The following is a 24,220-nucleotide window of genomic DNA, read 5'->3' as shown; positions in this document are numbered from 1 at the left end:
CTCTCTGCTTCATTTATTTCCACCATTTTGTCTTCTACCTCACTTATCCTATCTTCTGTCTCCATTTTTCTACTCTTGGTTCCCTCCAGAGTGTTTTTGATCTCATTTATTGCATTATTCATTTTTAATTGACTCTTTTTTATTTCTTCTAGGTCCTTATTTAACATTTCTTGCATCTTCTCAATCTTTGTCTCCAGGCTATTTATCTATAACTCCATTTTGTTTTCAAGATTTTTGATCATTTTTATTATCATTATTCTAAATTCTTTTTCAGGTAGATTCCCTATCTCCTTCTCTTTTGTTTGACTTGGTGGGCATTTTTCATGTTCCTTTACCTGTTGGGTATTTCTCTGCCATTTCATCTTGTTTAGATTGCTGTGTCTGGAGTGGGCTTTCTGTATTCTGGAGGTCTGTGGTTCCTTTTCATTGTGGAGGTTTCACCCAGTGGGTGGGGTTGGACGATTGGCTTGTTATGGTTTCCTGGTTAGGGAAGCTTGCATCGGTGTTCTGGTGCGTGGAACTGGATCTCCTCTCTCTGGAGTGCAATGGAGTGCCCAGTAATGAGTTTTGAGATGGGTCTGTGTGTTAGGTGTGACTTTGGGCAGCCTGTATGTTGACACTCAGGGCTATGGTCCTGCGTTGCTGGAGAATTTGCATGGTATGTCTTGTTCTGGAACTTACTGGCTCTTGGGTGGTGGTTGGTTTCAGTGTAGGTATGGAGTTTTTGGGATGGTCTCTTATTACTTAATATTCTGTGTAGTCAGGAGTTTTCTGGTGTTCTCAGGTTTTGGGCTTGTCTCCTGCCTCTGGATTTCAGTTTTATTCTTCCAGTAGTCTCAAGACTTCTCCAACTGTACAGCACTGATAATAAAACTTCTAGGTTAATGGTGAAAAGATTCTCCACCGTGAAGGACACCCAGAGAGGTTCACAGAGTTACATGAAAAAGAGGAGAGGGAGGAGGGAGATAGAGGTGAGCAGGAGAAAAGGGGGGACTCAAGAGGAGAGAGACAGATCTACGCAGTTCTCTGTTCCCAAAGTGTTCTCCGTAGCCCAGACACCCACAAAGATTCACAGAATTGGATTGGGAAGAGAAGGGGAAAGGAGGAAATAGAGGTGTTCTGAGGTAGAAAACGGAGAGTCAAAAGTGGGAGAGAGTAATCAACACACTCCTGAATAAAAATGGGAACTGAATATTGGATTCTTAAATGTCCAAAATTTATATCACATACTGAAAAACAAAGATTAAAAATCTAGAGTAGAGGTTAGACTCTTAAAAATACAATATTAAAAACAAAAACACAAACACAAAAATTTTAGAAATATATATGAAGTTCGGTTTAAAAATAGGGCTTCTCTTTTTTTTTTTGCAAGGTTATAGTGAAATGAAAATGAAAATTAAGGAGTAGTAGAGGAGTAATTGAGGACTTTAAAAGAAAATAAGAGGGAAAAAAAGAAAAGAAAAATAAAAGAAAAAAAATTTTTTTTCCTGATTAAAAAAATCATAAATATATATGAAAATGGAAGTTAAGGAGTAATGGTGGAGTAATAGGGAATTTTAAAAGAAAATAAAAGAGAAAAAATAAAAAAGGAAAGAAAAGAAAAACAAATTTTTAATTAAAAAAAAAGTTAAAAATATATCTAGGAATTTCTCTGGAGCTGTTGCGGTCAGTGTGGGTTCGGCTCAGTTTCAGATAGCTCCTCGTTCCAGCTTACACTTCTCGATATCTACAGGCCCCTTCTGGTGTAGTCGGTATTACCCACAGGGACTTTAATCTGTTGCACCGGTCCCTTCTGAAGCGGTTCCCTTTGTTTGTTTGGCTCCTGTTTGCCGGTCTCTTCAGTGTCTAATTTCCGCCCTGACACAAGCGGGCGGAGGTGGTCTCCTGTTCAGGTTCGCTAGTTCAGTCCTGCTGCGGGGAGGGAGGGGCGCTGCAGACAGATATCGCTGTGTGGGGAGCACTCACAGTGTTCCGGCCACACTGGGTTTGCCCCCGCTCATGGTGTGTGCTCTCCCCGTCTATGCTGCTCAGGCTCCCGGCTGCTCTATATGGAGCGGGCCCTGCGTTGCGTGCGGTTCCAGTTTTCAGGTACTCCACAAAAGCGCGGACTCGGTTGCGCCTGCGTTTTGTGCCTTCCCCGGCGGGAGCAGCTCAGGCAGCCAGGAGCTTGACGGGCGCACTCTCCCCGGGTGCGGCGCGCCTTCTCCCCTCCGCGGCCCCAGCCTCAGTTTCCGCCCGCGCCGGTTGGGTGCGTGCGCCTTGTGTTTAGCCGTGACCCTCCCGGCAGATGTCGACCATCCAGAGTCTCAGGAAGTCTTTGGTTAGAAACTGGAGGCCTGTTTGCAGTGTTGTAGGGGATATCCTCTCTGGGGCCGAGTTTGCCCCTTTCCCCTCCCCCCTGCCTCCTGCCTCCGGGGATGGGCCGGTCCGCAACCGGCTAGCTCCTCTGGACTTGCTCGGTCCCTTTGTTCTGCAAACCTTTTTTGCTATCCCACAGTTTAAGTTGGTATCTCACAAAAGCTCCCTCCGATTGCCCTCAGGGCACTCGGGCCCAGTCCTTACCCTAAGCAATGCCGCCCGCTCCTCTCCGTTCCGCCCCCATTTGCTGGTGGCAGATGCAGGCGTCTGGCGTACTTTTCTGCCGGGAGTTGCTATTAGGCATATAATCTGTGGATTTTACTTATTTTTCCTCCCAGTTAGGTTGCTCTCCAAGATTCGACAACTTCCCCCAGAACCGCCAGTGCGAGGGTTTCCTGGTGTTTGGAAACTTCCTCTATTAAGACTCACTTCCCGGGACGGGTCTCCATCCCTAGCTCTTTTGACTCTCTTTTTATCTTTTATATTTTGTCCTACCTCCTTTCAAAGACAATGGGCTGCTTTTCTAGGCGCCTGATGTCCTCAGCTAGTGATCAGAAGTTGTTTTGTGAAGTTTGCTCAGCGTTCAGTTGTTCTTTCGATGAATTTGTGGGGAGAAAGTGGTCTCCCTGTCCTATTCCTCTGCCATCTTGGCTCCTCCAAAAATAAAATTTTAAAATACACTTTCATCTGCAATAACATCAAAAAGAATAACAGAATACCTAGGAGTAAATTTTTTAAAAGAAGTACAAACTTAAACTGCAAAGCCACAAAACAAATAATTTCATCTACATAATTGGGGAAGGATCCCATGATCGTGGATCTAAAGATTTACTGTTATGATGGCAATATTCCCCAGACTGATTTACAGATTAAATCAATTCCTATTGGTTGGATGGCATCACTGACTCAGTGGACATGAGTTAGAGCTAATTCCGGGAGAAAGTGAAGGATGGGGAAGGCTGGCGTGCTGCAGTCCACTGGGTCACAAAGGGTTAGACATGACTAAGCGACTGAACAGCAACAATCAACTTCTTTGTAGAAATTGATAAACTGATTCTAAAATTCTTACAAAATTGCAATGGATCCAGAATAGTCAAAATAATCTTTTAAAAGAAGAACAAAGTAGAAGGACTTACATTTCTCAGTACAAAGCAAGTATTATCAATGTGGGTTCTTGGACCCTTTAATCCATAAAAATTGTGGCCAGATGAGAAATTCAGGCTTTATTGGGACTTGTGCTGGAGCAGGAGGAGGGAGCAAAAACAAGTAACAAGTTAAAACTAACCCTAACCCTACCTACTCCCTTAAATGGAGTACCAGTGCCATGGTGAGAAGATTCCTTAAGTGGAGGGAGGGTGGGGGAAGACCAGTGGTGCTCCCAGACACAGAACAACTAGACATCAAAATGAGAAACCCACAGAAAACATTTACAACAAAACTAGGAGACAAGGTACCTCTGCGTGCCCCAAGATACAAACATCCACACAGGAGAACTGAGAGAGAAGCTGACAGAACAAGTAAAGGGGTCCTCCTGGGAGCTGATGGATGACTCCTGATCAGAATTGTTTCGAAGGATTTGGTTTAAAGGTCTAACATTATTTGCAAATTTTCTTTAACAGAGGTCCTAGGCAAATAAAAGCCAGCCTGCATTCCGGCTCTGTGTAGCTTTGTATTGGGCTTACCAGGTGGTGCTAGAGGTATAGAACCCTCCTGTCAATGCTGGAGATGAAAGAGGGTTCGATCCCTGGGTTGGGAAGATCCTCTAGAGGAGGCCATGGCAACCCACTCCAGTATTCTTGCCTGGAGAATCCCATGGACAGAGGAGCCTGGCAGGCTACAGTCCATGGGGTCGCCAAGAGTCAGACACAACTGAAGCAACTTAACATGCGTGCGTACATAGGATGCACTGTATCCCTAAAGTCCCTTGATGGAACTTCCTAGTGGTCCGGTGGGTTAGGACCCCACACTTTCATTGCCGAGGGTCCAGGTTCAATCTTCCCCAGGTTGGGGAACTGGGATCCTGAAAGCAGCACCGCTCAGCCAAAATAACTAACCAACCACACAAAAAAGTTAAAGTGCCTCTTCTTTCTGCACCCCCCCCACCTTGTTCTTTCAGTCAGACTGTCCTGTAATTTTTTTTTAAATTCCAACTCAAAACTCATCTGCTAAAGAAACCTTATAGGATTCGTCCTTCCAGGTTAATCTCTACTTGAGGATGACCCCCTCCAGTTCTCAGATGCCTACTTTCCAGGATTTATTTCCTCGTGTTGAGGTTTTGTGCTTTTTCCAGGTGGGCCTGCCCAGTGAGCGGAGGTTTTCCTGGAGAGGAGGCTGCTTTCTCTGTATCACCCCAGGGCGACCAGGATGGGTTAAGTAGGACACAACAGGAAGGCCATTCTGATGCCAGTTCCTGCACGATCATGGGCAAGTGGGGAACATTTATCTTCCACTTTAAGCAGTCTGCTTACGGATGTGTGATCTCTGATGGCTCATCAAAGTGCTCTGTCTTGTTTTAAAATGCTAAGAGGATCATTAAAGAAAGCCACAGTTTTCTTTTTACCTACTCCTGAGGGAAGTATTGAAAGTGTCGCACTATGCACAGTAAACTTCCCAACAGCTTTACTGTTTGAAAATTTGTTTATAACTTAGAAAGCAAACTTATGTCTAGGTGAGCCAAAGTGACGTCCTGTGGTACATTTTCAGCAGCCCACTCAGAACGTCATTGGTATTCGGCCAAAGGAATGAAGAGAGGTAGATATTACGCCAACCCACTTGACCAAGCATATTTTACAGGCTGTCCTCCCCCGTAAAGGGTGATATATGATACTAATTTGCAACTTAGGTACTAATTAAGCAGTTGGGAATGGGTCATCTTTTCCAAACAGTTAGGGAGATCTCCTTTCCATTTCAAACAGGTTTCGCCTCTTCTCCTGGGAAAGAGAAAAACAAAGATGGGTTATTAAACCCCGCCTTTTTTTTGCAAGGCTTTTGAGTTTTCACTCAAAATCTGGTATCACTATATAACCATGTAGTTAGAGTGATTAAAAATTAATTGGACTTCTAATAGTGAACAGATTCACAGTAGATAAGGTAGTTGTTGAAAAGGCAAGGCATCTGCCTCTTAACTGCACATAATAATTGTCAAAAGCGGACTTTCTGAATTGTGATGTATGTCTGATGACTGCTTTTTATCTTCGCTGATGGGAAGTTAATTACTCAACACACCCCAGAGAAATCATCTTCTTTAATAGCCAATGCAAACTTCAGAAAATAACAAGTCGAAAACGTAATTTGTCTGTATCTGGCACTTCCCCCAAGTCCATTGGTTGGTAGGTATTCACTGGGCATTCACACTACAGCTGGCAGGCACATTAACAACCAGAATTTATTACTTGCTCATCAGAAACCTGGCTCTAGCGGAGAGACGATATTACCAGTCGGATATACAAATCACAGTTTACGCTTCCCAAAGGGACGCAGAGGGAGAGCCTTAAGGAGACAAAGGCAGCATCTTTTTCTCCCCTCCACTCCTCAGCAACAAGAGCTCAATAGGTCCTTCAGCAGATCCTTCGAGTTCTACAGACGTTTAGAATTAAGCACTTTAAAAATGACTAGTCCCAGTAGCATGGTCTACTTCTCAACCTGATCTTGGCTGATTGCCGGTAAAACCCTCTGCTCAGATGCTCTGGGGCACATAAGCCAGGTGGACCAGGGAGGTGCAGAGGGGAAAGCTGTCACATTGTAACTGTAAGAACACACCTGACTCCCTATCAGATCTGTTCCTTTTACCTTAACCTTTGTATCTGTTTGCAACAACCAACCCTTTGGATATAAAAATAAGAAAAAAAGTGCTTGCTGCTCAGTTGTGTCTGACTCTGCGACCCCATGGACTGTAGCCTGCCAGGCCCCTTTGTCCACGGGATTTCCCAGGTAAGTGGAAAACCGACTGGAGTGGGTTACCATTTCCTACTCCAGGGGGTCTTCCCAACCCAGGGATGGAACCCGCATCTCCTGCATTGGCAAGCGGGTTCTTCACCACTCACTGAGCCATCAGGGAGGCATTGGCTTAGTCAGAAAAGTAGCAGGAAGAAAAGTAGATAAAGTGTGCAGGGGTTGGAGGCCTTGCTTCTGCACTCTCGGATACATTGCTAGAGGTTTTCTTATCCAACATTATCTGCACCTTTTTTTCCTGCTCCTCTAGCCATACAAATTCCACTATGTCCTATTGGGTCCTCTCCCTCCCCATTGCCCCTGCCCAATGTGTGTGAGCAAAAACCTTACATGTGATTTCAAATTCAGCCCACGTAGCCCTGGCTCTGCACAGCCTCCCTCTTGCTGTTCTCACCTGAAAGGGGAGGTGTGCTGGTCAAAAAACAAAAAAGCAGAAAAACCCTGATCTGCAGCAATTGCTCATTCACATGGGAAAGAGCACCCCACAGGAAGAGTTGTGAACACTCAGCTTTCGGAGCCGGGAAGCTGTTCAGTCAACTAACTGGGCAAACCACACTCCCAGGGAGTGATGTCTCTTTTTTGTGAATGCCTTGGCCATCCATCTGCATTGTCCTGGTCCTGACCTCTTTCTACCATGAAGTATGGTGGCTTCTGCACGCTTTCGCTCTCCTCCCCAAAAGCATCCCCCCACCCCCCTCCCACCCCAGCTGTGTGGACACTGACAACTTTCAGAGCCTGTTTTCTGTCTATTAAGCACAGTCCCATCAGCAACCCCACATCTTGGGGCTGTTATAGAACTCGGGTGAGGTGACACATGCGAGTGTCTCACATCACAGTCCCTGCCTGGCTCCTGGTGGACACTGAATAGATGGAGGTTTTCTGCTCTTCTTGAAAAGTGTTAGTTGCTCAGTCATGTCTGACTTTGTGATCCCATGAGCTATAGCCTGCCAGGTTCCTCTGTCCATGGATTTCCCAGGCAAGAATACTGCAGTGGATAGCCATTCCCTTCTCCAGGGTTTCTTCCTGACTCAGGGGTCAAACCTGGGTCTCCTGCATTGCAGACAGATTCTTTACCATCTGAGCCACCAGGGAAGCCCTACTCTTCTTAGTTTTGTTTTTTTGGCTGTATTGGATCTTCCTTGCTTTGTACGGGCTTTCTCTGGTTGCAGTGAGTGGGGGTTACTCTCTAGTTGCAGTGCGCAGGCTTCTCATTTTGAGCATCACCAGCTCTAGGTACATAGGCATCAGGAGTTGTGGTGCATGGGCTGAGTTGTTCTGAGGCATGTTTAATCTTCCTGCAAAAGGAATCAAATGCATTCTCCCACCTTGGCAGGCAGATCCTTTACCACTGAGCCACCAGGGAAGTCCCCTCTCCTTAGGCCTTTAACACAATAGGACAGGAGTCCTGTTATGATTCATTTTTTAATCATCCCAAGTGTCAAGAACACTGCCTTGTAACTAAGTAGTCACTGTTGAAATATTCTCATTGATGTACCCACTGAAAAAAAGGAGTAGCTGATGGCAAGGCTGAGGCAGGAAGGGGACCTGAGCACAGAACTCACTGGGGCAGAGGGCGTGGGCAGTCAGAAGAGGGAAGAGAAGCTCGGGGAAGTGACCTGCCCAAGCCCACAGTTTCCCTGAAGAGCCCAAGGTGGCGTCTCCTTCCCTGGGGCCTTCTCATCTCTGCTGGGCAAGCACTTACTGCTGCTTACTCCCAAATTCTGGCTTTGGTTGAGCTGAAAATCAGGGTCAGGGCCACCCACAACCCCCTGAGGGGTCATAAGGACAGCAGCGGTGGCTGATGCTGCTAAGTCACTTCAGTCATGTCCAACTCTGTGCGACTCCATAGACGGCAGCCCACCAGGCTCCCCCGTCCCTGGGATTCTCCAGGCAAGAACACTGGAGTGAGTTGCCATTTCCTTCTCCAATGCATGAAAGTGAAGTCGCTCAGTCGTGTCCGACTCTTAGCGACCCCATGGACCGCAGCCTACCAGGCTCCTCCGTCCATGGGATTTTCCAGGCACGAGTACTGGAGTGGGGTGCCATTGCCTTCTCCGATAGCAGCAGCTAACCTACATGTAATTGTGGATGGCGTTCCCATACACTTCACCCCTTGGGGCAGGAGACCTTGGCAGCAGTGTCTGGTGGTGGAAAGGAGGCTCAGGTAGGAAAGCTGGATTTAGGGGCTTCTGTGCATTGGTAGCATGTGTTTCACAATTTCTGGCCTGGTTGAACAGATAAATATATATCAGTGAAATACCACCTACACCCAAAAAGCTTGGAATCCACTTACAGCGTCTATCTGATTTTGCCTTAGGGCAAATGTTAATCTTTTCTCATATCTCTGCTGCTCATCTTTTACCTAAAAACCATGGAATTCCTACTGCATAGGACAGAGAACTCTATTCAATACTCTGTAATAACCTAAATTCTTTCAGAAAAGAATCTGAAAAAGAATAGATATATGTCTGGTGGTGGTTTAGTCACTTAGTTGTGTCTGACTCTTTTCGACCCCATGGACTGTACCCTGCCTGGCTTCTCTGTCTATGGGATTTTCCAGGCAAGAATACTGGAGTGGGTTGCCATTTCCTCCTCTAGGAGATCCTCCTGACCCAGGGGTTGAACCCATGTCTCCTGCATTGTAAGCAGATTCTTTCCCACTGAGCCACCAGGAAGCCCTAGATATCTATGTAGAGCTAAATCTTGACTGTACACCTGAAACCAAAACAGCATTGTAAGTCAACTATACGCCAATATAAAATAAAAAGTAAGAAGAATAAAGTGACCATGGTAAATAAAAAAGTAAAAGAAAAACCATGAAATCATAGGATCAGAGGAGCTCAGGGCACTAGATGCCCTAGATACATCTTTTGAAAAATTAGAGGTTTAACCCAAACTTAAAATGTTAACGATGGGGAAATAAAGTTGCTATTGTTGTTTAGTCACTAAGTTGTGCTGTGCTCTTTTGACCCCATGGACTGTAGCCTGCCAGGCTCCTCTGTCCATGGGATTTCCCAGGCAAGAACACTGGAGTGGGTTGCCCTTTCCTTCTCCCAGGGATCTTCCCCACTCAGGGACGGAATTGGGGTCCTCTGCTTGGCAGATGGATTCATTATTATGGAGTCACCAAGGAAAAAAGACTCCCTGACAAAAAGAAACTTGTCCTTGGCTGGTGTGCTCACCTGGAACCCCACCCAGGGGGGCTCTCTGTCTGTCTCCAAAAGAAGTGTCACCTGGCAGCCTACTTGGATACTGGAATGGGTTGAGAGCGTGTTGAGCAGTGGGCGTCCTGACAGGAGGCCGCTTCAGATGTGAGTATCATCCTCTGGGAAAGGGCTTAACGATTTTCCTCTTGTTCCACAGTTCTCAAGGTTAATGGGGAGGCCTGGAACTGGGAAGGCTGTCTTACAATCACAGAGTCATGGCATTTGTGCTGAGTAGCTAGAAAGATGTAACCAATTACTGCTTTGAATTATTGCTAATTGTGTTGCTTATTTTTCTCGGAGGTTTATAACAAAGTTGAAGAAGGGCATTCGACTGTTTAGCAAAAGAACCTGGCGTTCACAGAGGTTAGAGGCGCTGCGGGCCGCCCTGCAAGGTCTATAATGTCAGCCTGCATCCCCCGCACTTTGGGTCTCCCTCCGGGTCGCTCCGGTCCTGGTTTGGCTAAGGTCCGCGTGCAACTGTCTCCCCCCGTCAGGGGCCCAGCTCCCCGCGGGTCCAGGACTCCATCGGCATCTGTGCGTCCCTGGGCACAGCTCTTCGCTGGGATCAGGCATGCAATACCCGCTTATGGAAGAAATGAGCCAGGACAGCGCGTGCATCCGTGTGCTCTCGGCGCATAGCTATGGCTAGTGCATTCACTCTCCTGCAACGAGGCATCCGTTTTGCTGCAGGCAGACAGCGCGGTCCTATCCTTCCTAGTCTATCCTCACTCTACATCACTAGCAGTACTTTTTAAAATAATAATAATAAACGCCTTATTTTTAAAAGAATGATGTCCTAGCCGATCAGAGAGGGAAACGCACGGAATCTGGACATCAGTGATATGTAAGGGACTAATCGTTGCCGCTGTTTCAGCTAAAGAAGCCGGGAGAAGAGGTAATTTTCAGAGTGAGCGGGTAAAGAACTCCAAACACCTGCCTAAATATAGAACAAACCAGCCCGGCGGCCGCGGGGTGCGCTGGTACCCAGGTCTGAGGCGCACCGCCCACCGCGGCTTCCACGCTTTAGCTCGCGCATGCGCACGCGCCGCCCGCTTGGGCCGCCGCACTGCGCCTGCGGGGTGGGGCGGGGCGAACGCGGAGCATGCGCGCGGACCCCGCCGGCAGGAAGCGCGCGCGGGGCGGGGCGGGGCCTCCGGGCCGCCCCCGCCGCCGCGCTCGGAGTCGGGCGGCCGCAGCGCGCGGCCCGGGATGCTGAGCCAGCCGCTTCTTCGCCTAGCGTCCGCCGTCAGCCGCAGGAGGATGAAGCTGCTGCTGGGCATCGCGCTGCTCGCCTACGTGGCCTGTGAGTGCTTCGGCCATTCATTCCCGCCCGCGGCCTGCTCCCTCCCGCTCCGCGCGTGGCCGCCAGCCGAACCGCGGACCCTCGGCCCTCGGCTCCGCCGCACACCGGGCTGCGGTCCACGGCTTCCGAGCGTGCGGCGCCGCCGGGCGGGATGCGGGGCTGCGAGGGCTGTCTGCTCCCAGGACAATTACTGAGCGTTTGGCTGCTGGGAGCCCAGTGTCGCCTGACTCCGCCGGCCCGCGGCCGAACCCCGGGGTCCTGGCGCCCACGGGTCTAACGCCCCGGGGTCCTGGCGCCCAAGTGTCTGTACGCCCGGTGGGGGGGTGTCTTTGCCCCCAGGTGTCTGCACCTGGGGGGTCCTGGCGCCCAGGGGTTCCCCGCGCCCAGTTGTCCACTCCAGGGGTGCTGGCGCCAAGAGGGGGGTCCCCGAGTCCAGGTGTCCGCACGCGCCAGGGGTTCCCCGCGCCTGTGTTCTGAGGGTGCGGGTCGACTCAGAGCCGAGGCGCACCGCGGGGAGGGGGGGGGGCGGGTCTCGGCGCCGCTCCATTTTGTGTGGTTCCCCTGTCATCATTCCCGGAGGCTGCGGGACAGAGCAGAAGGGGACACTTTGCTGGCAGGTGGTACACCCTGTGTCTTAGAAGGGGAAACCGTCCCTTTAAAAAAAAAAAAACCTATTGGATGGGAATGTGTTTTTCTTGATGCTATTAATATTTCCCCAAGTACCAAAATTGGACCAAGTGTGATCTCGTTTGAATCCTAGCCACGAGGCTGAGACGAAACACCTGCTCACCGGTTGAGTTACCGAGGTCTGACTCCCAAGTTGAGGGGGCCTCCGGACGTGGCTTCAGTTGAGCTCTAGGCAGATGCGCAGTCATTGAGACCTGGCCTGTCTGCAGCCCAGCTGGGGGCTGTTAGATGCAGGTAGTTTGCCGAGGAGGGAGATGGCTTCTGAAGTGTATGCCAGTCTTGAATCAGGAAGCGGAGACCCCAGGGGGAAGACTGCTTCAAGTTGTGTAATTACTGTTAGGGCTACAGTAACAGGGTTCAAACTTGCTGCCAGTTTCCCCGTGTGTGGTGAGTCTGTTTCCTTGTCTCATTTAAGTGTCTCAGCAGTCCTAGGAAATAGCTCCTATCATTATTCCCTTTCTAGAGGTGAGTCTGTTAAGACCAAGAGAAATTAGGCAAGTGATCACACAGGTGAGAAGCTACGAAGACCAAGAATTTGAGCCCAGGAGGGCTGGGGACCTGGGACTGGAACTCAGGTCTGCCGGCAGGCTGCATGTTGATTCTGAGGCTTCTGCAGGTCAGAGGTCGTGGAATGTCATTCACCATTCTGCAGATCAGGAAAACCTCCTGTGTCCTTACTTTTTGTCTGCCAAGCCCTTGTCTTTGTCCCTGTGCTGGGTCCCAGGGATCCCCAAGGTGTGCAGAACGCCTGGGCAGTGGTTCTCAACCTGCTATGTGCATCGGAATGACCTGGAGGGCTTTCCAAACAGAGGCGGTTGCCTCCCATCTCAAGCTTCTGATTCAGTAGGCCTGGGCTGTGGTCCAGCTAATAGTTTCACCTCACATGCTGTTGGTGTATTCTGGGGACCCCCCACTTGAGAACCACTGGCTTAGATGGTGAGTTGGCCATGAATTAGATTCTCACCTAAATGTGGGTGAAATTACAAACTAGTAGGAAGGAAGCAAAGGAATGCATGAGGGCTCCTGACAGGGGCAACCAGCATGTTTTCCCACGGAAGTGAGGCTTAGGCTGAGAAGTGAGGCATGTGTGGGAGTTAATGGGCTTCCGAGGTGGCTCTAGTGGTAAAGAACCCACCTGTCGGTGCTGGAGACTTGGCTTCCATCCCTGGGTCAGGAAGATTTCCTGGAGGAGGCCATGGCAACCCACTCCAATATTCTTGCCTGGAGAATCCCATGGACAGAGGAGCCTGGCAGGCTTCAGTCCATGGGGTCGCAAAGAGTGGAACACCCTGTGGCATCCGGAGCAGGGCGTGTTCTAGGAATGCAGAGAAGAGGGGGTGTGGTTAGAGCGTAAACATGAAGTGGTGATGAGGCTGCCCAGGCTGATGGACTGGGGCAGGCGGGCCTTGTGCCAGCTTACTGTGTGGGTGAATTTAGCTGTGAGGTTTAAGATAGGTGTGCAGGCAGTGTCAGTAATGGGCATGGGATGGTAACTCCAAGATGCTTTATAGGAAAAGTGAGTTGGCGATTCCTGACAGTGTCCAAGAGCGGTGATTTCTAGTCTTGGCTCTCCTTGTTAATATAATAATCTTGTCTCCTTGTTTGAGAAAACTGTCCCTGCTCCCAGATGACACACAGCTCCTTCTGGAAAGGCTTTCCCATGTCCTCTCAGGCTCTCTCCCATCTTCCTCTGTCTCTTGAGCCCGTGTGGGCCCATCCTCCTCCCTCCTGGCACATAACTCTTTGGTCCAGGGCCCAGGGCCTGAGCACGGCCAGCTTGTGCTGCCCTGGGTTCTTTGCCTGCACGTGTTTTCTCCTATGGGGTTCCAGTTCTTGTAGCCCTCAGGTCAGCGCTGGTCACTGGTTGGAGGAGCTCAGAGGCCTGATTGTCTGAGAGTCATACAACCTGCTAGGGGAATCCATAGACAGAGACTCAGCTGGAATTACTTGTAGTGTTTTTGACATGAGTACAGTTTAAAAAGTCAGATTGCCTTTGCCTGGTTGCTTGGTGTCCCTGGGCATCTCTTTCCTGCCCAGGGGCGGGTGCTTCTCTTCTCTGAACTGATGATCTTGGTGTTTGTGCCATAGCATCCTATGTTTCCTAGTTTTTCGTTTGTAGATACTGTTGTATACCTCGTGACTTTCCCCTTTGGAAGGTGACTATTCTCTTTACTTTCCCCACACCCATGCTCACCGCCACATAGATTTAGTGTGATCTTGAGGAGGTCAGCATTTCGTGTTTACACGTGTGACTAAATGTTGGAGGAGGAAATAACAGCCCACTCCAGTATTCTTGCCTGGAGAATCCTGTGGACAGAGGAGGCTGGCGGGCTACATCCACAGGTTCGCAAAGAGTCAGACACGACTGAAGGACCGAGTGCAGCATTTGGCATTACAGACTAAATGTAACCCACATGCGCCAGGTTGTACGTCCATCACCTTTTATCCTTCCTGGAGCTGATGACTCTGCTCTCTTAACTCACTGGACTCCAGCGCTTGTCACCCATGTCATCTCCCCCAAGATGTCCCCGAGGAGAGGCCCCTGGCCTCAGCTGTCCGACTCTGTTGGCCTGGAGATCACCTGTCCCCTGACTTCCCTCACCTGATGTCAGGGAGGAGGATTGGCAGGTGTTAGCCATGCCTTCTCTGTCTTCACATTTAAGTGATAGGCGGGTGGTGCAGAATTCTAGAAAAGGCCCCTCAAAGCCTCTCAGGCAAGTCTCCATCCCTCCTGGGTCCAGGCTCTAGCCGGCACCCTGCTCTCTCCCTGCGACTTGATTTCTCCTGGGAGGTCCTAGGTGCTCCTTCTGCTCCGGTGCCATCCTCCCGCCACACAGCTCGGCTTGGGCTTGGTCGCTCCTCACTCCGGTGGCCTCTCGTGGCCCATGTGCCCAGAGTGTGTCCTTGTGAACAGTATCCCTGCGGTGGATCACTGGCCTCCTTCAGGACTGCGGTGCTCACGTGCAGAGCCCCTCCCAGAGTGAGGCCTCTATGCTGGGGCGGGGGGTGGGCGGCGGCGGGGGCGAAGCCCAGGGCACCTGCCAGTCCACAGGTGCTGGTGACATGTGCCAGGCACCTCCAAGTCCCGGCCACCAGGGTCCTTGCTTTGCAGTTCTGAAAACTTGGAACTGCCCTTTGGCCTCCCCCCTCCCTGAAACATTCTTCCACAGGTGTGGGGTTGCCAGGTCTCATCCATTTTGTTTCTTCACGACTGTCATTTTAGACTTTTGCTCAAGTTTTCGGGAACTTTGTCATCTTTATAACTGAACTCTTCCAGTTATGTAAAACATTTGTTTTTGCTATTAGTTTTTACTCGAGACTTGTTTTTTTTTTCCTCTTAATTTCAAAAACTAAAGCATGTGGTTTTTGTTTCAGAGTTTTCTGCTTGGTGGTCCTTTGCTCCCTTTTCTTCCCATGGAGGGTCTTTTCCCTTTGGGGGGTTCCTTTTTCCTGGGAGGGACCCTGGGCCATCTGCTCCATTTGAGCGGATCGTAGGTGAGTGTAGGGCCACTGACTGCCCCAGACCCTCAGCTGCCTCCCTTGCTGGTGGATCACTCAGCATCCCCGAGGGGCAGTGCCAGCTTGCCTGGACATCTCAAGGGCCCCGCGGGAGAGCTGTGGGGCTGAGTGGTACCCTCGTCATCTCCCCAGCTGACAGGGGCTCGCCTGCTGCAGACCCTCCATCCTACCCTCTGCAGAGATGGGACTGGGCAGGGCTGCGGCTGGCAGATGCCCCATGTCCAGGTGTGCCAGGCAGGCTCATTCCTCACCCTCCACAGGCTGCAGGCGCTTCACTCTTCTGTGCTGGTCCCAGGGCTCCTTCCCTTTTGCCTGTCTGTCTCCCCTGTCTCTTATAAGGACACTAGTCGGGGGATGGAGGGCCCAACAGGATAATTTAGGGTTATCTTTTGGTCTCAAGATGCTTCATTACACCTGCTAAGACTCTTCTTCAAAATCAGATCCCCAGGTTCTAGGAATTAGGTTGTGGAAGGAAGTGTTTTGAGGACACCATCAGTTTACACTGCTCTTGTTCTTTTTTAAATTACTGAGGTCTCAAAGATTCTCCCAATCTTTGAGCACGTCCCTGATCTCCAGATGCTCCGCGCTCATCTGTGTTTTCTGTGCCCAGACCTGCAGTCAGCCACTCCTCTAAGGTGCCTGCTTCCTTTCAGTGGAGAGTGTGGACTGGAACTCAGGGTCTCTGCACTGGCTGAGGTGCCATTAGTGGATGGAGCCAGATTTTTTCCCACCATGAGTTTATGCTGCTACCCCCAATTTAAGTTATGACAAGCTTCTTCCTCCTCCTTCCCATCTTGCTAGTTCCTTCTTCCCACAGTGAAAATCTTGTTTCTGACATCAGTCCAAACTCATTTGATGCGTACCACCAGGCAAAACAGTTTCAGAATTACTGCATCGTTACCAGTACCAAGAAAATTCAGAATTCCTCTGTCATTCCTTTTGTCCTTAGACTCTGTCTCGCTCAGGGTGTGCTGTTACTGTGTGGAAAAACTCTGTGAGATGTGTTTTTCGGTGCCTGATACAAGTCATGTTCCTTTTTGTTTGTTTGTTTGTGTTCCATTTATTTTAGGATTTGCTTTTTTCTTTCCAATTGTTAAAATGTATAAGCAAGTTACATGGTTCAAAAGTCAAACTGAATGAACAGGTCTGTGCAGACGTGTCTTGCTGCAATTGCTGGCCCCCACCCTCTTTCCCATTGTTACTAGTCCGTTTTTTTGCATCTTAGGTTTCTCTTTGCAAATGCAGGCATTCATCTGCGTGTGTACAAGCACATGCTATTCATCATTCCCGGAAGGTATCGAACCACCTGGACCATTTTGTTCTCTTTTTCCCTTGCATTGTATTTCCTGGAAAGCTCTGGCATCAGTGTATGAGTGCAGCTTTGCTGTCTGTAACTCGTGTGTGTGTGCCCTGAGCTCTCCATGACCACCTCCTGTGCAGGACACTTTCTTATTTCAGATTCCCTGCTCTTAGAAATAACCACCGCAGTGAGCAAGTTTGTGCCTGCTGTCCCCCAGCCATGTCCTAGAACAGCTGTTCCCCCCCCCGCCCCACCACACACACCATCAGAGCTTGTGGATGGCATACCAGGCAGAAATGGTCCCTCCTGCTTCAAGGGGCCTCTTTCTTCATACGAGTGATGTTGAGCATCTTTGCAAAGTGTTAAAGGGCTGTTAACACCTCTTTTTCTGAAAACTGTTCTGTTTGTGCCCACTTTTCTGTTGAAGTTTGGGTCACCTTTCCCCTCGTTTTTTAAGAACTCTTCATCTAGTGGGGGTGTTAGCTGGCCTCTGTGAAGTGAATCGTAACTGTTTTCTCACGCCTTGGGTGGAACAGAGGAAAAATGTCTGTGGTCTCGATCCCTTCGTGGCACAGAGCTCCCAGAACCCTCAGGGTTTCCCAAGCTGTAGGGGCATCTTCTGTTGTTCTTAAGAAGCCCCTTATGATCACTCTGAATTTTTGCCTAGGGGGTGACTCAGTGTGGTCCCTAGGTTGGCCTGGGATGGAAGCAGCTCACTGTCAGCCTTACCCACCCACCTCCAGGAAGGGGTTGGAGCTGGAGGTGGAGCTTTGTGGAAAATAAAAGAAACTCCTCAACAATGAGATCTGATGGCTTCCCAGTAGGTGAGGCTCGGGTTCCCTCCAAGACCTTCTGTTCCTGAGCTGTAGCCTTAACGATGAACTGGTCGTTGTAAGGAAGCTGTTTCTCTGAGTCCTTTCTAGCAAACTCTCAAACCCAAGAAGGGGGTTGTGGGTGCCCTGACTTAGAAGTGGTTGGTTAGTCAGAAGCACAGGTGGCCCTGGGCCTGGGAGCAGGCATCTGAAGTGGGGTGTCCTGTGGGCCTGGGCCCCTCGCCTATGGGGTCTGCGCCCAGGGCAGGTCGTTAGTGTCCAAAGGGCTGGAGGGCTGGTTGGTAGTGTGGACAACCCATACTCCGGGAGTCAGCTGTGTTCTGGGAGTGGAAATAGACCTTAGCACAGTTTTCCTATTTTCCCACATGGTTCTTAAGAAACTGGTCCAGGTGTCCAGTGGGATTCCTCAAAGTGACCGTTGGGTTTAGGGTTTCTTTGCTAACTGGCCAGTTGGGGGGTTTCATTGGTCACCCTGTACTTTGCAAGCGAGGCAGTCCCCTACCTAGATGGACAGAAGCCCTCGGCTCCTCAGCAGACCTCAAGGGACCGTCCTTCGAGCTCTCTCGCTGCGAACTGTGGGAACTGCAGTAATGCCGGAGCCCAGAAAGTTCTTCCTTGTGTTCCCAGCTCCTTCTCTGAGCAGCTATACCCACTCGGCATTTTAAACGTGTGTCTCATGTGACAGCAGAAATGGCTTCTAGGAGGTTTCCCTTCTGGGTTTCCCATCTCTCTTAGTGACATTTTTACACGTGAAGTCTTTTTAAAGGAACAAATGTCATCTACAAAGCCCACGGCTTCTTGCATTTTTAACCATTTTGTTTTTTTAAAAAAAATGGGGAACATCTTGGGGCAAAAAAAATTTTCCCATGGGAATGTTAGTGTGGTTTTCTTAGGAAAGTCTGTGAGTCACTCACAGGTGTTTTATCGCCGGAGCTTGGGCCTGCCAGTGGGGACTGCTGGGGCTACAGAGCAGAGAACTGGGGAGCCTGTTCTGGGGCTCATCCCAGAGGCCAGCCTGGAGGCGGGGATAGTGCAGGGCTGGCACAGGGTCCCACAGACAGTGCCCCCACATGTGGCCTGTGAAGGATGCCAGCTGGCAGCCTGCTGGGCTCCCCAGGTCACCTTCTCACCTGGGCAGCTTCCTCTTGTGTAACCACACAGGTGAACGCAGCCCTGGTCCGCTAGGCACAGGTGTGGGGTTTGGGGCCAGCTCTCTCCAGGTCGAGGAGCAGGAAGGCTCCCCGCTCTCCTGTGTGGGATGCTGTCTGAACTTGAGCGCCTGATTCTTTCAGGGGAGCTGAGGGGGAGGCTCCCTCCTCTGATAACCTCATTTCGTATTTGCAGAATTTTACAGAAGAGTATCTTCCATTTGAACCTTCCGCTCTGTTTAAACAGCTTTTCCGATGCTTCTCTTGTTACATTGATGGTGCTTCGCGCCACCGTGGAGTTTATCCAGGGCGGGCAGGTGTCTGCTTCTCTGGCTGGGGCTGTCGGGGCTCACGGGGTGACCCGGGCACCACTGTCCTGGGTGTGTCCAATGCTTTGATCACACAAGGCAGGCAGCCTGCGGGGTTGGGGTGCAGGGTCCCCCAGAACTTCAGTCTGGAGCCAGGTGTTCTGCCCAGGTGGGCACCCTGGGCCTGCGACGTGGGCGCTGGGCCCTGCGAGGAGTGTAGCCCAGATCCAGGGTCGACAGGGAATTAAAGGCCGGGTTCCCGTCCGTGCTCTGGTTCTGGTGGTTGTGCTGCGTAAGTGATGACCTCAGGACCTGGTGGGACGGACCGGCAGTGGTTTACCATGCTCACGGCTCTGTGGGGTGGGAGTGTGAAGAGTCTGTTCTCTTTATGGTATTATCTGGGGTGATGGCTGGGACTCAGCGGGGCTGGAGGGTCCACTTCCAGAGGCTCTGCGAGCAGGTCTGCCCTGACCTTCTCTTCCCATTACAGGTCGTTACAAAGTATTGAGTAGACTTCCCTGTGCTGTGCACTAAAATCCTTAGTAGTTTTCTGTTTTGAATACAGTAGTGTGTGTGTGTCAGTTCCTAGGATTTATTTTAACTGCGTTCACCCACTTCACCCACCTCCACCTCTGGCAACTGGTAGTCTGTTCTCTGTATCTGTCAGCTTGGGTTTTTGTTGTTTGTCTTTAGATTCTGCATGTAAGTGAGACCCCCTGGAGGAGGGCATGGCAGCCCTCTCCAATATGATTGCCTGGAGAATCCCAGGAACAGAGGAGCCTGGCAGGCCACAGTCCACGGGGTTGCAAAGAGTTGCACACGACCATGCAACTTAGTATGCACGCACATAAGTGAGATCGTACATTTGTCTTTCCCTGACTTACTTCACTTAGCACAGTGTCCTGAAAATCCATCCATGTTACTGCAGTTGTCAGGATTTCCTTCTTGTTACAGCTGAAACCTATTCCATTGCATATATTCACCACATCTCCTTTATCCACCCTTATTTCTTGAACACTTAGGTTGCTTCCATGTCCTGGCTGTTGTATAGTGCTGCTAAGAGCATGGAGGTGCATGTATCCTTTTGAATTAGTGTTTTCATTGCCTTTGGATAAATGCCCAGAATTGGAATTACTGGGTCATATGGTAGTCCTGTATTTAATTTTTTGAGGAACCTCCATACTATTTTCCATAGTACACCACTTTGTATTCCCATCCATGGTGAGTGAGCTAGGGTTCCCTTTTCTCTATATCCTTGCCAACACTTGTTATCTCTTATCTTTTTGATAATAGTTATAGTCATACTTAATGACTTTATGATTTCATTAAATGAATGGCTATATCATATTCCCAGCTATTTCTGAGGTCTCCTCAGACAACCATTTCGCCTTTTTGCGTTTCTTTTTCTTGGTGATGGTCTTAATCACTGCCTCCTGTACAGGGTCATGGAACCTCTGTCCATAGTTGTTCAGGCACTCTGTCTATCAGATCTAACGCCTTGAATCTATTAGTCACTTCCACTGTATAATCATAAGGGATTTGATTTAGATCATACCTGAATGGTCTAGTGATTTTCCCTACTTTCTTCGATTTCAGGTTCAATTTGGCAATAAGGAGTTCATGATCTGAGCCACAGTCAGCTCCTGGTCTTGTTTTTGCTGACATTATAGAGCTTCTCCATCTTTGGCTACAAAGAATATAATCAATCTGATTTCAGTATTGACCATCTTGTGATGTCCATGTGTAGAGTCTTGTCTTGTGTTATTGGAATAGGGTGTTTGCTATGACCAGTGCATTCTCTTGGCAAAACTCTATTAGCCTTTGCCCTGCTTCATTCCGTACTCTTCATTTCATTCTGAAATACTAAGGGAACATTTCATGCAAAGATGAGCACAATAAAGGACAGAGTGGTATGGACCTAACAGAAGCAGAAGATATTAAGAAGAGGTGGCAAGAATACACAGAAGAACTATACAAAAAAGATCTTCATGACCCAGATAACCACAATGGTGTCATCACTCACCTAGAGCCAGACATCCTGGAATGCAAAGTCAAGTGGGCCTTAGGAAGCATCACCATGAATAAAGCTAGTGGAGGTGATGGAATTCCAGTTGAATTATTTTAAATCCTAAAAGATGATGCTGTGAAAGTGCTGCACTTAATATGCCAGCAACTTTGGAAAAATCGTCAGTGGCCACAGGACTGGAAAAGATCAGCTTTCATTCCAGTCCCAAAGAAAGGCGATGCCAAAGGATGTTCAAACTACCGCACAATTGCACTCATCTCACACGCTAACAAAGTAATGCTCAAAATCCTCCAAGCCAGACCTTAACAGTATGTGAACTGTGAATTTCCAGATGTTCAAGCTGGATTTAGAAAAGGCAGAGGAACCAGAGATCAAATTGCCAACATCCCTTGGATCATCAAAAAAGCAAGAGAGTTCCAGAAGAGCATGTACTTCTGCTTTATTGACTATGCCAAAGCCTTTGACTGTGTGGATCACCACAAACTGTGGAAAATTCTGAAAGAGATGGGAATACCAGACCACCTTAACTGCCTCCTGAGAAATCTGTGTATAGGTCAAAAAGCAACAGTTAGAACTGGACTTAGAACAACAGACTGGTTCCAAATAGAAAAAGGAGTACATCAAGGCTGTATGTTGTCACTGTGCTTATTTAACTTATATGCAGAGTACATCATGTGAAATGCTGGACTGGATAAAGCACAAGCTGGAATCAAGATTGCTGGGAGAAATATCAATAACCTCGATATGCAAATGACACCACCCTTATGGCAGAAAGCAAAGAAGAACTAAAGAGCCTCTTGATTAAAGTGAAAGAAAAGAATGAAAAAGTTGGCTTAAAACTCCACATTCAGAAAACTTAAGATCATGACATTTGGTCCCATCACTTCATGGCAAATAGATGGGGAAACAATGAAAACAGTGACAGACTTTATTTTTTGGGTTCTAAAATCATTGCAGATGGTGACTGCAGCCATGAAATTAGAAAATGCTCCATGGAAAACCAACCTAGATGGCATATTAAAAAGCAGAGACGTTACTTTGCCAGCAAAGGTCTGTCTAGTCAAAGGTGTGGTTTTTCCAGTAGTCATGTATGAATATGAGAGTTGGACTATAAAGAAAGCTGAGTGCCGAAGAGTTGATGCTTTTGAACTGTCGTGCTGGAGAGGACTCTTTGAGAGTCCCTTGGACTGCAAGGAGATCCAACCAGACTGTCCTAAATGAAATCAGTCCTGGATATTCTTTAGAAGGACTGATGCTGAAGCTGAAGTTCCAATACTTTGGCCACCTGATGTGAAGAACTGACTTATTTGAAAAGACCTTGATGCTAGGAAAGGTTGAAGGTGGGAGGAAAAGGGGAACAACAGAGAATGAGATGGTTGGATGGCATCACTGACTCAATGGACTTGAGTCTGAGCAAGCTCCGGGAGTTGGTGGTGGACAGGGAAGCCTGGCGTGCTGCAGTCATGAGGTCACAAGAGTTGTACATGACCGAGTGAATGAACTGAGATGAGCTGATATCGTACTTTATATGATAGTTCTCCAATTGTGAGATACTTTGATTTATACCATTTTTTAAATTATAAATAAGGCAGTCGTTTGTGAAGATAGCTTTCTTGTGTGTATAATTATTTCCTGAGGATAATACTCAAAAGTAAGGTCACATGGTCCAAAAGTATAAAAAAAAAATATATATATATATATTTTTAGTGAATAGTGAATATATGCTGTGTGCTCAGTCGCTCAATCATGTCTGACTCTTTGTGACACCATGGGCTGTAGGCTTCTCTGTCCATTGAATATTCCAGGCAAGAATATACTGGAATGGGTTGCCGTGCCCTCTTCCGGGGAAATCTTCCTTACTCAGGGATCAAACCCAGGTCTCCCGCACTGCAGGTGGGTTTTTACCAGATCTGAGCGACCAGGGAAGCCCAAATAGTGAATAGTTCAGCTCTATTTTAAAATTCTCCCATTTCTTGCCACTTTTTAGTTATTTATTGCTTATCTTTTACTATCATAGTTTCTTCTGTTTGACAAGTGCTGTGCTTTTATGCTTTCAACACCCCTTTGTTAACAATGGGAATTTCCTCTGGGGGGTGTAATCTGGGGGTGTGATTTTGGACCCTGAGAGTTATCCAGTGAACACTTGTTAGCTGTGCTGTGTACCTGAGGATGCAGTGAGAACGTGTCTGGGGTCACCCCTCACCTCGCCACCCCGCTCATCCCCCACCTCAAGCTCACAGACTCGCCAACCCTGGACTCCAGGGTGTGTGTGTTTGCTCTCTGTCTCTCCCAGCACCTGGCGGCACCTAGGGGCACCTGGTCCCTGAAGGTGAGAGGTATTGGGGGAGCGGCCACGTGGGGCCCGCTTTGGGATGTGGACAGAGCATCAGTCACACTATTCTCTGTGAAGGTTTCTTTGTGAAGTAACTCTCTGATCGGGAGCTTCAAGTGGGTGTCATGGTCTTCTGTGTTGGTGGTCACCCCTGGTGAAATAATTATAAGTGGTTCACATTTATTCAAGTGTCTGTCACCCAGGAGGTAGCCCCACAGGGGAAGCTGATGTAGGGGAGATGAGTGAGGGCCGACCACAGAGTCAGGTTGCCTGTAGTTTCTCTGGGTCTCATTGCCGTTTGATGGAAGCGGTGGGACTGAGCCCTGGCATCTCTTTTGTTCACGTGGTTCTTTGATTTCTGTGACTGGCTCATCCCCGAAGGCTGGACATCCTGGTATCACAACGCCTGCCCCGGGACTTCCCTGGTGGACCAGTGGTTGGGACTTTGCCTTCCAATGCAGGGGGCGTGGGTTCGATTCCTGTCAGGGAGCTAGGATCCCACATGCCTTGTGGCCAAAAAAACAAAGCAGAAGCAATATAACATTCAAATTTCAATAAAGACTTTAAAAATGGTCCAGATACCCCCTGCCCCCACCCCCGAAAAGAACCTTAAAAAAAAAAAAAAAAAAAGGCATGTGCACCATTGCACTCAAGGTCCCAAAATGTTGCTCTAAATTAGGAGATATATAGTATCATCTTCCCACTTAAATTTAGTAGGGCTTATTATTTTAAAAGTGTGCATTTTACTGTCTTCGTGAGCTATAGTTTTCTTACTGTGCTTTAAGATATAGGTTAAAAATTAATGTTGTATTAGTTGGAGTCCTTGAATGTTGCAAACTTAAATATTGACTTTTCCTTTTTCTTTCTCTTACAGCTGTTTGGGGCAACTTGGTTAACATGAGGTAATTGATTTTTAATAACTTGGCTGTTACTTTTGGGCTGAAATGACACACCAGTTACACGCATACCTTGGCAGCACAGGCCAATTTGAGGACAGTGTAAAAGTGGAACTGAGCTCCTCACTGCTCACACACCCGTGTGCATCTCTTTCCTGGATGCTCCGGAGGATGCAGCTAGTGTTCAGGCTGCCCCAGGTCAGCCCAGATGAGAAGAGGGGTCTCTGGGCAGCAGTGGTGCCTGCTTGGTGTTGTCTGCACCCGCCTTCCTGGCTTTCAGGCTCCTGAGATGTAAATGGCATTTCTGGGTAGTTAGAGCGAGTACTGGGGTGCCTTTCCTAAGCCTATTAGGG

The 24,220-nt window shown here is 48.7% G+C and overlaps 1 protein-coding gene across 2 annotated transcripts in view; it reads left to right on the top strand.

Annotated features, from left to right (window-relative positions):
- Positions 1 to 10,644: 10,644 nt before the first annotated feature.
- UXS1 (UDP-glucuronate decarboxylase 1) overlaps positions 10,645 to 24,220 on the top strand; it is a 52,935-nt gene continuing 39,359 nt past the window's right edge. Inside the window, exons 1-2 of one of the 2 annotated variants that reach the window (XM_065927310.1) lie at positions 10,645 to 10,818; positions 23,846 to 23,873. In XM_065927310.1, the coding sequence (XP_065783382.1) occupies positions 10,725 to 10,818; positions 23,846 to 23,873 (122 nt within the window). In that variant the 5' untranslated portion in view covers positions 10,645 to 10,724. The remainder of the gene's footprint in view (positions 10,819 to 23,845; positions 23,874 to 24,220) is intronic. The other variant, XM_065927311.1, reaches the window with a different exon arrangement.

The sequence above is a fragment of the Muntiacus reevesi genome, chromosome 3, assembly GCF_963930625.1.
Source record: "Muntiacus reevesi chromosome 3, mMunRee1.1, whole genome shotgun sequence".
In the NCBI taxonomy this organism is placed as follows: Eukaryota; Metazoa; Chordata; class Mammalia; order Artiodactyla; family Cervidae; genus Muntiacus; species Muntiacus reevesi.
This window is presented reverse-complemented; position numbering and strand designations above follow the sequence as displayed.